The sequence below is a fragment of the Argentina silus genome (genome assembly GCF_951799395.1).
Source record: "Argentina silus genome assembly, chromosome: 2".
NCBI classification, from domain to species: Eukaryota; Metazoa; Chordata; class Actinopteri; order Argentiniformes; family Argentinidae; genus Argentina; species Argentina silus.
Genome location: NC_139656.1, coordinates 25447331 through 25462815, shown reverse-complemented (window position 1 = coordinate 25462815; position 15485 = coordinate 25447331). Strand labels below are relative to the sequence as shown.

The 15485-nt window shown below is 45.2% G+C and overlaps 1 protein-coding gene across 2 annotated transcripts; it reads right to left on the bottom strand.

Moving 5' to 3' along the window:
• Positions 1-522: 522 nt before the first annotated feature.
• On the bottom strand, positions 523-15343 carry LOC310801113 (vascular endothelial zinc finger 1-like). 2 transcript variants are annotated; one of them, XM_083665103.1, is made up of 6 exons: positions 15276-15343; positions 8118-8911; positions 6510-6579; positions 5911-6073; positions 4182-4217; positions 523-3249 (listed from the first exon to the last, which is right to left on the bottom strand). In XM_083665103.1, the coding sequence occupies exons 1-6, from the start codon at positions 15306-15308 to the stop codon at positions 2927-2929; spliced, it is 1419 nt and encodes a 472-aa protein (XP_083521229.1). In that variant the 5' UTR covers positions 15309-15343; the 3' UTR covers positions 523-2926. The 2 variants fall into 2 exon arrangements, with proteins under 2 accessions (XP_083521229.1, XP_083521230.1); XM_083665104.1 differs by lacking the exon at positions 4182-4217.
• Between the last annotated feature and the right edge of the window lie 142 nt (positions 15344-15485).

Sequence of the window (15485 nt, the reverse complement as noted above, 5' to 3'; positions counted from 1 at the left end):
TCATCCGATGTCTGGTGAAATACCAAATGGAAATGGTGTAATGTAGTGAACACTTACCACCCAAAGTGAATTTTTTTCATAGAAGATATGCAAAAAGAAGTCAAACCAGGATTAAACAGATTGTAGCTAAATAAGGAACATCATTACTCAGCCACCTTGCACTGTCAGAGGACTGAACAACTGAATATGAGGGGGCAAATGACATTCGACCTGAATTAGCAGCACATCAGTTAATTTATTCACAGCTGGCCATGAAAACTAGAAAGGTCTTTCACACAACATAATTACATCTACATGTTGGACAGCAATAAATCTAACCCAACAATACAATATATTCAGAATAGCCATTTTGAATTGAAACGTACCAAAATCTTCAACTTTTCTATTTGAAATTAGTAGTACTATGGGGTAATTGTGTAAACACTCTCTCAAGAGTGGAAGAATCAGTCTCCCACTCTGGGTTGACTTATCAGGGAATGACACACAGACACAGACCACCCAACCATCATCATGTTTTATAGTTTTCTTTTATTTAGATAACCCAAATAAAAGGCACATAAAACATTGCCCAGGTTTACGTAATAATTTGACAAACATACATTTAAAAAATGTAGGAATGTTTTAACCCTCTGCTAATCAGAAAGCCTAGTCTTCATATATACAAAATTACCGTTGTTAATGTTCTAATACAAAAGATTTATAAAAGGTTATCTTTCACATGTCTATTGTAACTACCACATCCTTAGAACTAAAATAGTTTTGTACAAAGATATACATTCAACTGCCTTCACAGGGGTCCAAGAATTTCCAATTCATAGTTTTTTCCCCGTTAAAAATGAAATGTTCCATTCAAAATGTTAAATGCATTTCATAATTGTATCCAATTTGGCAAAGAGAATAGGCAATCATAGAGCATCTACTCAAATGCAAAGGAAAACACTAGTCATTGGGACTTTATTTGAAAGAAAACTTAGAAGAAGAAAAACAGATCACATGCATCTTGTATGTTCCTTCAGGGCAGAATGTACATACCCAGAAATAAAACATGTTCATCACGGTGATAAGGCATTCACCAAAGAACACATGCGTATCTGGTTTGGTAAAACAGCTGTAGGCTCTGCCAAATAGGAGACATCGTATCTGGTTTGGTAAAACAGCTGTAGGCTCTGCCAAATAGGAGACATCGTATTGAATCTAACGATGAGTATCCACGTGCCACAATAGCCACAATGTTTGAGAGCACACAACGTGTGCCCAAGCACATCGACATGGTGCACTGAGTGGGCAGTTGCACTTGATTTAAAACCAGTCTGTTTCGGGAGTCAGAACATAGAACCAGGTGTTCTAAATCGCAAGGCCCTTTTGACTGCAGCAAAACCAATAACATTATCAATTTCATTATTTGTATACATCTTCTCAAATATCGTTAGTGTTTTTTTGTTTTTTTTCACATTACATCCATCATCTAATCAATAACTCATGACACAGGCAGAGACTGAACTGGATATTTGATCAAAAGTATTATTCAAATGGACGGCTACGTTCGCAAAATTAAGAGTTCTTGGATCCCTAGTATTTGAAGGACTTCTACTTTTTTTTTCTTTTAGCAAAAAAGGTACATGGTGAGTTCAATATTTACAAAGTAACATGGGAAAGTCCAGGATCAAGTTACGTGTTATACATTAATTCAATTAAAAAGAAAACAAAAAAGAAAATGTATTTACTGGGCTACTCTCAGCGAGTTCCCTGAGCAGAAGGTCCATACTATCAGGGTCCTCACAAACAAAACCAGAAGAGTAAAAATAAGGGTATAAAATATTTCTAACAAAACTAGAATCCGTCACCAACATTATAATAATAGGTAAAAAAAAAAAAGGAAAAAAAAGGAAAAAAAAAAAAGAATCTTGGTGAACAGTAGGACCATTCCATCAATGGCATTTGTAAGCCACTAGATGGCCCTGTTATATGTAGGCTGGTTACCTAACACTCAAATTTGATCTTTGATAATACTGCTGTTCAGTTACACACGGGATATGCTTTCAGTGCAAGACTCATTCCCCCCTCAGTTCATGAAAAACAAGCAACATAAACTGATGACCAAATAAAAGAAGCACACCTCTGCCATCCCTAACAAAGAGAAAAAAACTAAATTGTACACATATTTAACAGTCAAGAGGGACAATGTCCAAATATCCACTTCAACAAAAGAATACAGATTAAATTGTTGACGGTGAGAATACATTAACATGACAACTGTACAAGTTAGTCACTGTACCTCAAGAGCATACGTCCTTGTGGAAAAACTAAATTATACAGCCGTGAAAAAAAAAAAAAAACCTCCCATCCAAACGGAAGCCGTTGTCCCTTTTGTTGAACTCATCTCCTAAAACATTAAATACTGATTAGCAGGCTATAGTTAAAAAACAAAACAAATGTATAAGAAACACCCAACTGCTTTGCAAGAGAATTTGTGGAGCGTTAAAATCAGCAATTCATACTTATTGCATTCGTCCTTTTAAAAATTCTCTTCCCAATTGCAAAGGTACGGGTGTTTTTTTGCCAGGCATGAGGAGTCCTCTCCTCTTGTTCATCCAACCCCAACTGTTATGTGGACATCACTGTTTAACACTCTTCATTGACTCAGTCACTACATCTAGATTTGAAGTCCTTCAGATAATAAGACAACCCTACCTAACTTCCTAACACAACTGTTTTGTTTCTCTTTTTTTGTGATGCAACATTGAATGGGGGCGGAGCCATGTGACGGGAGGGAGATGCCCTCTCTGCTGCACGGCACAAGTAAACGTTCATTTCCAGGCTGGGGTTGTGGTGGTGGTGGTGGTGGTGGTGGTGGTGGGGGGGGCAAGAGTCTCTTGTTTTGCTTCATTTTTCCCTTTCTTTCTTTCTTTTTTCTTTTTTTTCTTTTTTACCAGGGTTGAGATGAAGGCAGGACTTGGGACAGAAAAGGCATGCTATCCATGGGCCTCATGATGTTGAGGGGCCCAGCCAGATTCATGGACATTTGGCTGGTGATGGCCACTGGGTGGGCGATGTTGACAGGCCCGGAGATTGTGACTGGATGATGGAGGCTGATTGGAGAGGTGATGTTGACAGTGTTGGTGGTAATGTTCATTTGCGCCGCAATGGTGACGGGGTGGTTGCTGGAGATGCCCCGGTGCATCGCCGTGGTGATGGGGGCAGAGGTCGTTACAGGAGTGGCTGAGGCGGAGTTGCAGATGTCATTACTGTCTAGAGGACATTGAGTAGACAGAGGACAGAGTGTTAAAGCATTGGCGTGCACCTCTCCATTTTACTTCACCTTCATCAGACAAATAACAATAGTCATGCACTGACAATTCCAACACATACACCCATACTTACTGGTTACTCTCCGTCAGTTAGGGAATTGAACAATTATGTCTACACACAGCAAAAACAATCTCTGAACTTCAATGTTAAAGGGGCAATCTGGAGTTGGTACATCAATTTTTGGACTTTTAAATCAATTACATCTAGTCGTTGATTCTATGACTTATAAATGCCTCATGATCTTAGTTCAACTGTCTTACCCCCATCAGAACCCAAAATGTAAGCTTGTTTTACATTTTAATGTAATTGTAGACAAAACCCTGTATAGTTTCAAAACTTGGTTAAAACTAATTGTGATCTCATGGATGGTCAGCCATGGCATCCCTAGCTCCGTCTATAAGAGTGGGAACATTTCTCATCCCCTCAGCTAAAAAAAAGTGGCGGGGGAGACCTTTTTGTTATTGTTTGATTCCCAGATTATGCCCCTTTAACCTCAATAACTATAATACATCAAACCATTATAAAAATGCAGAAAATCTACAGTGTCCTAAACATAACACAGGAGATGTAGGTGAGCGTATAGGTTCACAGCCAAAAGAAAAAAGAGAATCCCGTGGTCATTCTTGTTCCCTTTAAATGACGGAACAGAGAAACACCTCCGAGACGACATTTCCAGGGATGCAATGATGATGCAATGTTTGGAAATGAAGCGACATGAGCTTACCAACAGCCTGACATGTCCTTTTTCTCCTGGCCTTTTATATGTGTGTAACGGTGCGTGGGCTATTTACGGGAGTTGGGAGAGGGGAGGAGGAAGAGGAGGGGTGGGGGGGTTGGGAAGTTTGGTTTTTCACACGAAGCTACGTTGTTACCTTTTCGTCCCCCTGAGGAGTTCCACTGCCAGTCGCCTATTCAAAAATACAGACACACAGGGGTTATAATGGGCTGCAGGCAAGTCAAGGCTGCTGCGCTAAGGGCTGGGTGCCTCCCTCTGTGTGCTCTGGGTGGGCAAGGAGGGGGCACACACACCCTGCTAGTCCCCGGGGAGAGTGAACTGGCCATAAGCTTACCGAGGTGAAGAAGAGAAACTGTTTGTTTTTGTGGTGTTCCCTATGCTGTGGATGGTGTAGCGTGTGCTTTGTGTGGTGGGGCCCTGGGAGAACAGTGATTTATTCTTCGGTGACAGCTAATAAATGAATAAAATATTACTATATGACTTTCCTGCTTCCAAATCTATGTGTAACTGAAATCTTTGGGAAGATGATTTGTCGTCCTCGGCTCTGCTTTGGTTTTGACTACACCTCGGAGGGCGCTGAGGCATGTGTAATGTCTTATGAGATGATGCAGTGTTCTCCAGATGGGAGGAGATTCCTGGTGTTCATGTTCGACGTGAAAACTATAAACAAACCAAAAATTGGCCAATGGTCTAAAGCAGGAATATTCAAAAGACAGCACTTTCACAAATGGAAAATTCACAGATGAATAAACAAACAACAAAAAACAACAAATACAAAACACTGTGACAGCATGAAGGGCTGTGGAAGAAAAACAGTTATTGGGCCGTTCAAACCCGCTTGACAACCATGTCATTGAGTAGTATACATTTAATGTAGCATACTTAAACATACCTAAGCCTTTTCTAAATTATTTACTGAGCAACAATCCAAAGTAATCTCTGGAGGCCACCCAACCAAGGAGATATCAATAACACTAATGTGAAAGACTAATGTGGGGGGGGGGGGCACTGCTCGGCCTCCCTCCACCGATTCTCCTGCAAGCTGCACAAATCAATGGAGTGGGGGAGACTTAAGGTTGCTGTGGTAGTATCAGATGTCACTCGTGTGTTCCACTTCCCTCGTGCTCCTTTGTGCACAAAACACAAGCCAATTGCTGAAAGCGCTTTAAATTTAGAACATGAGAACAGATTTCAGCCACAGGCTATATCTACTCCTGTCAACCAGAATATATGTCATCACTATACATCCCACCCAACCACCCACACACACACACACATACATACATTTTCTATAAAGCATAGTGCGTCTCATCCCTCCACTCAACTGACTGTAGCATTTAATTCATGTCTACAGAACTGTACTAGCGGGTAATGGTAGAAAATAACATGGCAGAGCCCATCACGGACAACAGAAGGTGTGATTTCAAATATCCCGCAGCGCTGCGTGGGAAATGAAACATGCCTAAGAGGACAAAGTCGGCACCAATCAATCACATGGGATTTTCCCTGTCTGCCATGTGAGCCACAGGTTAGGGAGGTTTAGCACAAGGCAGGCGTTGGCCTCTGTCCTGAGGAGTGGCCAGAGACACCGCAACCTCTCCAACCTGCTGGGGACTATAACCAAAACATTGTAGTGACCTCAAAGGGGAATTTAGTGTCGACAGGTGTGGGTGCTCACTGACACCTGACGTGGAGATAAAAATGAAGTACGGCTTTCAGGAAGTTGTTTAAGCAAAGTACTTTAAAAGTGATTTTAACCAGGTTGCCCAGCTGTACCTTGTTGAGGCCTGAGGCCTCTAGACCCTGAGAAAGTGAGTTGCGTTGGGGGGGGTAGTGGTGTGTGTGAGACGACGGGCCTGACGTACCTTTGTTACAGGAGTTGAAGTTGGTCTGCCCGTGGGTCTTTAGATGGCTGGTGATGTAGGCTGCGCTGAGCATCTTGCCGCAGATGTTACAGGTGACCTTCCCTTCGTGCCGGATCATGTGAGAGCGGAGTCGGTCTTTGGTGGCGAAGGCAGAGGTACAGGCCTAAGGAGCGCAGGAGATCAGGTTAGAAGGTCAGGGCACACTATTCACAGGGCCCACCCCAGCTACAACCCCTTATGCCAAGAACAGCTTTAATCATTTATCCAACACGGCCTGTTCTCATTGCAACAGACGAGACGGAACACATCCAACTTTAAAAGCTTACAGACCTTCAGAAACCTCTGCAGGGCACACTGGAGGGTGGTGTCATGACCATGGATGGCCATTAAAGTACTCTCGTGCTCACTAATGGGCTCATTTGAACAGTCTGAAGCTTAGAATTCCTACTTTGTTTCAACACAGCACACTAACAAGTACCGTCTGAGGCGGAGAAGAAAGTGCAAACTTGGGTGAATTCAAGTAAGAGCCAACAGGCAAGTTGTCAATAACGAGCTGCTGACAAGTGCCTGTAATGAGCGCGCACAGCAGTTTCTCTTACCGTCACTTGACATTTGAACGGCCTTTCTGAGGAATGGACGTGCTTCACGTGGCAGCTCAGGTGGTCGGGCCTAGTGGAGGAGAGGAAGAGGAAATGTTGAAATGCTTGCTTATAGTTTATAGCGTATCAATGAACAGAAGCACACACAGAATACTTTGTTTCCGCAGTTTCAACCTTTCGCCTACACCTACGGTGAGGCTCCACACTGTTCACACAGCCCACTCATAACAGCTCCCAGAAGACCCATTAGTTGGACAGAAAACCTGAAATACAGCAGACAGGGCTGCGAGCTAAATCATTTTATCACTGTCATAGGGAATGGAGAGAAAAGTGTGGAGACGCTGGCAGCTGCTGTTGAACCAGGCAGTTAGTTTCACACTGGCAGTGGTTTTGTTACAAAAGGAGAGGAGTCAAGTGGAATCTTTTTCACAAGTGCTGTGAACCGGAATGGCTGTTCTTCCCCTCTGTTTTGTTGTTAACTGAGGAGGACAGCAGCTTCCAGACAGAGAGCGGCCTGCCTGCCCTGCAGACCTGGCTGGCTGGCTGGCAGTGACTCAGTGGTGCGTTATTCTGTCGTGCTCTCACTTTTCAGTGTGCCGATAAACCTCCGCCCCTGCGTCACCGTGTTGGAACCAAGCCTAACCCTGCTCGTAACGGCCCGCTTCTAATATTACACTTTGCATCAGACAGCATATTGTTTACTTCAGTTAAAGCCACCGGAAAACATTCCCAAAGGCGGTCCGGCTTTTATATGAGCAACTACCTAGTTGCTAATGGATCTCTTGTCTTCTCTGAAGAGTTCTCAATGCCGACACTGTCACTCTGCTGTGTTACTCATGCCAAAGAATCCTCAGATTACTAGTGACGCAGCACTGGAAGCACTGACCGGATTGTTGCAGTAAATGTTGAAAGAGGCCATCTTACAAGACCAATGTTAGCTTTTCCTGGAAAGACAGGAGAGGGTCAGACTTTTGAACAGACTGAGCCCTGTGTGCTGTGCTGCCCGCCAGGAGAACCGGGGTGTGAGTGGGAGTAGGTACAGTCTGTTGTGTGTGTGTGTGTGTGTGTGAGAGTGAGTGAGTGAGAGGAAATCCCAGGCTGCTGCTGCCTGAGCCTCCCAGGCCCGTTTTAATGGCATTCCCTTGGGGAAGGGGAAGCGGTGACGAGCTGGCGGGAACCACAGCGTGACGCACAAATCAAAGCAGGCTCCCCCCCCCCCCTCTCCCCCAAGTCTCGCTCCTACCACCCTCGCTGGGGGGGGAAACTCTCTAGGACACTGGAGTCTCTGCTCTCTAAAGCGCGACTGTTTAAACATGCTGGGGACTACAAAGGCACTGAATCAAGACTATTCAAAGCTACTATAAATCAGCACGCAGCAGCCAATGGGAGACAACGTTAAACATAACATTGAACAACAGATGGCCATAGTCTCCATCTCTGTGTGTTTCTGCCTCGTGTTGGTGTCTTAACATCCTGAAATACATTAAATATTCAGATTTGAAAAAAGACGAGATAATTAGTTGACGTTTTGATTTCAAATGAATGTGTCATCATGTTGCATATCAAGTCGTTTTGTTTTCAAACATAAAGAAGGGCCTGTGAGCCTACCTGGAGAAGCCCTTTCCACACACGGAGCAGACGTAGGGTTTGTGGACACCTCCGTCGTGTGAGCGCACGTGGTAGGTCATGCGGTCCTTCCTCTTGAAGCGCTGCTGGCAGATGGGGCACTCGAAGGGCTTCTCGTCCGAGTGGGAGAGCTTGTGGCGGTTCAGGTGGTAGACGTCGCGGAAGGCCTTGCCGCACATCTCACAGCCGTGGTTCTTCTTGACGGGCTTGGCGGGCTTCTTGGGGGTGCTCTGCTGACCATGCTGGCCATGCTGGCCGTGCTGACCGCTGTTGACCATGGAGACTGGGGACATGATGCTGGAGCCCGAGGAGACGGAGGTGGTGGCGGTGGTGAGGATGCCCGCGATGGTGGAGATGTAGGAGGGGTTGCCGATGTGCTCCCGGGACATGGTGGAGATGAGGGGCACCATGGTGGGGGCCGTTTGCGCTGTCTTCTTGGGCCGCGACACCATCTTGACGCCCGTGTGACAGGACTCGTGGCGCCGCAGGTGGTAGCTATCGCGGAAGGCCTTGTTGCAGTAGCCGCAGATGAAGGGCGTCTTGCTCTTGTGCTCCTTCTTCACCACGGCCATGGGGCCCCGGCCCCCCCCTCCTCCTCCTCCTCCGCCAGTCCCGCTGGCCACGTTGTCTTTGAGGAGCTCTGCGGCACTCTGCGGTTTCTGGTCCAGGGGGATAGGCATGACGGGCTTCTGGTCCACCGTCTCAGCTGAGTTGAGCAGCGGCAGCAGGCTGTTCTGGGCCACCTGGTGCTGGTGGTGGAGGGCTTCATTGGCCTGCTGTTAAAACAGATCACCGGGTTAAACATCGACATCAATGAGCAACTCAACTCTCATACCAGAACATTAGAACGGAGACCGAGAGGGCCTATCGTCTGCTACAAAGACAAGAGAGCGTGGAACCAGGCCTGTGAGGTTAAAAACCATTGTCGCCTTCTTGTCCTCCTCTTCCAAGCCCGTTGTAAGAGAGCACTGAGGAGGTCAGCTTTTATTTGTGTTATTCAACACAGCCACATCCTCCTCACGTCCTTGTGGGCCTTTATGTAACCCACGCACTTTTTGGAGATTAGCCTACATCTTCACATTCCTTCTTTATATAACCGCTCTTGCAGTGAGAAAATAGTTTGAGAGGAAATTAATTTAGCATTAGGCTTTCTTTGTGTTGTCATACTGGCTCACATGGCCTACTGGGAATAGCCTAATCTGGGAGCCATTCACATGCAACAACTACTGAGCCCGGCTTAATCTCACAGCCATTCATAGGACACAACTTCAAATGGTGCGGTGCCGGCGATCAGGCGATAGGGTGACCTGCAGCCTCTGCAGCCTCCTTTAACCCCGGTAACATGTTTGGAGATTTACCGCGACTGGCTCGATACTGCTCTTTCATCTCACTCCGAGAGAGCGTGCCCTTTCTGAAGTTGGGTCACAGCTCCTCGGCTGAAGTGACGCTGCAGAGAGTTTGAGGGTGAGCGCGGGTGTGATCGAGAGGGCTAGAGCCACTGCATCTGAAGCCACACAGAAATAGACAGTGAGTCATTCTGGGCGCATGTGTGGCGTCTCGGACCATGGGGGCCAGAACGGCAGTGAGCACAGACTGAAAGTGTATCAGCGGGGCGCGCTAGTCAGCACTTCCGCCACTGTGCTGAATGACTAATGACATGCAAGAGAGACTTCAGTCAGGGAACGCCACAAAGACCAACCAGAGGAGTGGCTGAAATGTACTGGAAAAACATTCAATAAAAGAAAGAAAAACAACAGTTAGCCTAATCCAACTGTCTCTTAAACACAGGCTAGGCTACTTGACTGGGAAGATAATGTCTGAATCCTCTCAAAGCAAAATCATTGCTATGCTCAGTTTACCTCAAGTACTCATAAAGAATCAAATACTGTGCCACAGTATTGACGTCTGGGGCATGTACTTAATGAATCACGAGAAAAACAAGGGTCAGTGACTGTGGGTGTTTCGCAGCGACAGAAATAGGCTCTGGCTCTGTCATTAGTGAAAGGCACACTAACAGCCTGCTGCTGCTGCTGAAGAATCTAAATCTGCTGTATGAAAAATGATCCCCCGCCATGATGGTGCTGATTCGTCATGTGACTGCAAAACTAGCCTGCCAAAATAGAGCCAGGAGGAGTCCAGCTCGCTGCCTTTAACAGCAGGGCATGAGCTCAGCTAAACCTGAGGAGAGACGTTCCTCTCACTCGCTGAGCATTAAAACAGACATCCAAATGTGCTCCTCTAATACAGCCTCGAAAGTGATCCATTCAAACAGAAAGCAAAACACAAATCAGAAACTAATGTCTCAAGTGTGATAGGCCTCCCCACCCTCTTGCCTAGTGGTGTGTGTGGGGGGCGGCTTTGGGGCTGTGTAGGTGAAGAAGCCACAAGCCTACTATCTAACACCACCATCACCACCACCGGAAACCAGAGAGATATCAGGAACCCCTTACTGTCAAACCGTAGTGGTTGAATCTCTGCAATCACCAGAAAGCCTGCCTATCTGCATAAAGAGCCAAATTAGAACACAGCCCCACAAGGGGACTTAATGTGCTGCTAAATCAGGTAGTTTCGGTGAAAAGAGCGCATGGTTCTGCACAGCAGGCAGAGCAGAGGTTTCCCGCTGAGGGAGAAGGTTAGTGACGTCAAACGGGGAAGCTACCCACATCGACTGACATTAATAAATAAATCACACGCAGCGCTGGAATACCTCTTCTGCCTGTCTGGAGCAGACTAAACAGCTCTCTAGATCAGGCGTACACTTCAGTGGGACACCGCAGCAGACAAGAGGATGTGTTTTTAGGAAGAGGATGTGACTGGCTGGGGATCCTCCAGGAGTGCGCGTGCTTACAGACGCACATGACTGCTTATGCTACAGTTCTCTAGGAAACTGACCGTTAATGCTTTAAAAAAAAATACAAATAAGCATAGCTTATGATAAAAATAAATAAATATGACCCTCAAACCCAGAGAACAGGTCCATGATTAAATCATGTAAAATATCTAGGCCAATGTATGATAGTTCAACGGTCAGGTGGGTGTAATGTCTGCGGAGCTGATGAGTCGACCGTCCGGCTCCAAAACATAAATCAGCAGAATGACACGGGAGCTGTGGTGGACAAAGAGAGGCAGGCATGTTCGTTAGGGGTCGTTATTATCGTTCAATAGAGCATCCTAAATAAGTGAGGAAGTCAGTTTAATTTTAGCCTTGGACGACCGCTTGACTGTCATCATTTAAACTCTTCAGAGTTCAACTAGGGCGGAGGCTACTTACATGTATGGGCATATCTGGAGAATAGGGGTTGGTTACCAGCTTTAAACACAGACCTGACAAAATGTGCATCCCTATTGGTAACTCTTATCATTTCAAACAGACCCAACAGGCACAACTGCTGTTAGGGAAGGAGAGTGTCAAAACTTCATGTCTGTGTTATTGGCGGGTACATGGGTGTTATATAAAAAAAAAACTAAAAAACACAACAACTGCAAACAAATACTCTCTTCTCACAGTTAGAAATCTAATGAAAGGGGGACGCTGCAATTAAGACAACTGCCTTCTCTTTCCACAAGCACGAGAGGGCAAGGTTAAATACCTGACCCTTCCCTTTCAGGTTCAGCCATCCATCCAACAGGGCCAGCCAAGAGGGGGATTGTAGGAGGAGGAGGGGGTGGGGGTAAGAGAAAAGAAAAATGAATCCCACATTCTACTCCTTATTTCATCTGCCCTATTGTGGAAGACACAAATCCGGCCAGTGATGCACTCAGGGCCCAACAGGAGGTCTTTGTGCGCGCATCTTCGCTGATTTGGCTCCTCTATTCATGGGACAGGGGCTGCGTTTCTCCACACACGACTCAGCCAGACGAGCCGCCGCTCTCTCAGACCCAGGGGGACCTGGGAACTCTCAGAGAACGCCACCGCGCCCACCAGTCCCTATTGTCTGCGCACCTGCTCGCGCGAGCTCGCTACCTTCCAGGATTAGTCATCATCAACGTCGTCATTTCTATCCCGTCCGTGGTCTAAAAGGGGGGGGGGGGGGGAGACCAGCCAGGCCTTCTTTGTGGAGCCTGTACACTGCAGACACAGCCGCTGCAGATAGCCTGGCCCCAAGACAGAGGTGCAGGGCCTGCAGCCTGCTGTGCCTTCACGCCGCTCTGACCATTTTGATACAAATGCGGTCTGAAGGCTGGGGTCACTCCAACGTAAATAACATCAAAATGGAAGGCAGAGAGGATTCAAGCGATTCTGAAAAGACACTAACGATGCTGATCAGTCACTGGCTAACAGTTTATTATGTAGCAAACAAGATTTTTGTTTTTAACTGCTTAGGCCTGATCATTTCTTATTTTATTTTAAACAATCCAATGTGAATAAAAATAATAATAATATTATTTTGACTGTAGCTACTTTGTGTTTATAGCTTAGCCTATTTCTTACCATGCCTTCAGAGATTGAGATATCTTTAGATAGAGATATCTCTCGGCCTAAAGGTCTGACGAACATTGATAAGGCCTAGTCCTCCTCTGAGTGCAAACGGAGTCTGAAAGCCCATTGCAAAACTTCTCCTCTCTGCCGACGTTTTCCCCATGTCTGTTTGGCTAAGAAGCCTTTGTGCTGAAAACAGAGCTGAACATCATTATTTTTGGAACATTACATCCCTGGCTGATTTCCAGCCAGCCCTCTAAATGTGAAAGAAGTTCAGGGACTCTGGGACTTGTATATTTCTACTATGGGATATAAATGGAGGTATTTCACAGCAAGTAGGTAAGCTCCTAGATGAAATTAATATTTGGGTATTCATTCATCCACCGGGGACTAGGTCATACAGGAGAAGGTCGTTTTGGCCATTGCCTGCCTCATTACCATGCTACCCTTCTGCCAAGATCCTTGAGATCAATGAGTGAGGGCTCCAGAGGGGAGAGGCGTTTAGCGTGAGTCATACGGCCCCATAAGGCAGCGATGCACAGCCTTTCTGTAAGGAACTGGCCAGTGACACGTAATCACACATACACACACACACACATACACACACAGATGATGTGTGTTCAGTGCTCCGTCACAGATGAGTAATGAAAGGAATGGATTGCATGCTATTTAACTCACAGAGAGCGCAACGGCAATTGCATTCTAACACTGCATTTTTCATTAAAGTGGAATCAAGTGAAATATTTGATTCTCCCTCCCAGGTGACTGACTCCTCTGGCCCTAACCTGCGATTTGATTAAAAGGTCTGAAGAGACGCTCTAAAACAAATAGACTTGGTCAAGGCAATAAAGAGGGCTCCTCCAAGATGTTGGGTTAAAGGTCGAGACTCTGGTTGGACCACTGAATCATCCGGACAGCAAGGTAGCCTTGGTAATATGAGCCAAGTGGGATTCCTGTTCCCTACACTGTCTACATCCAGAAAACCTCCTTTAATGTCATTCTAAGTGAACATGAGTCACATGTGGGGGATTCATGGCCGCTAACAGTTGCGTGGGAGACATCGACAAGAGTGCTGCATTTAGCATCAACTTTCACCCTGTGTGTCACTTCCTCACACCCACTAATCAATGAGTGACTGTACACATCAGCACCATCAAACACCACCATGCCACCAGAAAAATGGCAAAAACTTCAATACTCTGTATTTTGAGACACTGCCATTGTTTCTACATCTTGCTACCATCACGCAGGCTCTGAAAGTCCTCGGCCAGTAACAGCTGCAAATCTCAGATAGATTGGCCACCACTGATTACAGTAGCTGTACCGTGTCACAATTACAACACTTCAAAGCAGAAAGTAGGAGTGAAAAAAGCTTGACACAGGAGCAAGTTGCCTATTTGAATCACTCCAAAAAAAAATCTGAGTTCCCATTCAAAAGAGAAAGGAATATTTTTTCCCAAGATGGAGCCATGTGCCACTTGAGGGGGGATCAAGGCTGCTCCGATTTCACCTCCTGCAGACTGGCTGCAGGGCCAGCAGACAGTTAAACTGATCCAGTCCTGCTGGGGGCCTAGGCTTACCTCCATTAGGAATGAGATCAACTGCAAAGAATGTTTAGAGTTCAAGGCATAATACGTGTGTGAATTTGGAACATGAACAGACACCAGGGTCCTGATACATTTCAGAGAGGACAAAATGAAACAAGTTGCTAATAATCTATTCCAACGAAGATAATCAGACATGGCATGAATACATTGTGCAACAATTCGTATTTGTGACAAAAACCTACTGGCCAAAATAAACAGAATTACTTCGGTGCAGCATCATGGTGTGATTTAAATACTCTAATAAACTGCTTGAATGCACGCCAATGACAAAAATAGGAAAATTAGCTCGTGGCTATGTTGCATAATCTTCTAGTTAGCTACAGCAACTTTAAACAGTCCAATAACATTATCAAGATGGCTAGTTTAAACGGAGCAAACTAACATCTCCTCCCTAGTCTAACATCGAATCATGTCGTACACTAAAATTGGGGCGAAATCACTGCTTTCATGCGTGCATAGTTTGAATTCCTTCTCTACCCGCGGCCACATAGCTTAGCTTGCTAGCTAAACTCTCTCTGGTAATTTGAATCATTGGAGGGAACGAAAAAGTTCATCGCTGACTTGCGAATTTCGAACAAAGTAAACGTCAATCGGAAAAGTATTTTCATTTTACCATGTTTTACAGCTAGTGATTACTGAACGAAATCGTTAGTTATTGTTCATAGAAGTAAATTCCCATCATCAGACAGAAAAAAAAACGGATCAACGCAACGGTTTCAGTCAAAGAAAAAAACAAGACTAGCTGGCTTGTAACGGTGGCGACTGAATGGCCAGAGCCTTCGAATGATCACTCATGTTTTATGGCTATTGATCAAGCAAGCTAACTTAGGAAACATAAACAAAACCTTTAAGTTATTCATATCACTAGGCTATAAATGTTTGGGATTTTCCAAACCAATCTATTGATGCAAAAACCGAGAAAACTGAACTGATTTTTCTTAGCGTCATGCCCTAGCCTCACAGCTGGAAGCCTGAGGATTGATGTACCATTGTTTTGCTTGGATAGCTCTACTTAAAATTATACCTTTGAAAACCGTCATACTGCGGAGGTCTTCAGTTTTATAAAGTTATTCCATCAATTGTCTTACTTTTCACTTATCAAAGTCCACTTACCTGAAATAGAAATGTACTCCAGCTCGGTTCCATTGCAACACTTAAAAAAAAATCTGCAGGAAACCTACAAGAAACCTACAACAATGCAGCCAAACATGGCAGCTGCTACAACTTCCTGTAACCCTTGGAGGGAACCATTGCAAGAGCATTTTAGGGGGGTTAAGTTAGAGTTTATATTTAATAGTATAGCAAAGATTTTCAGTAGAACAT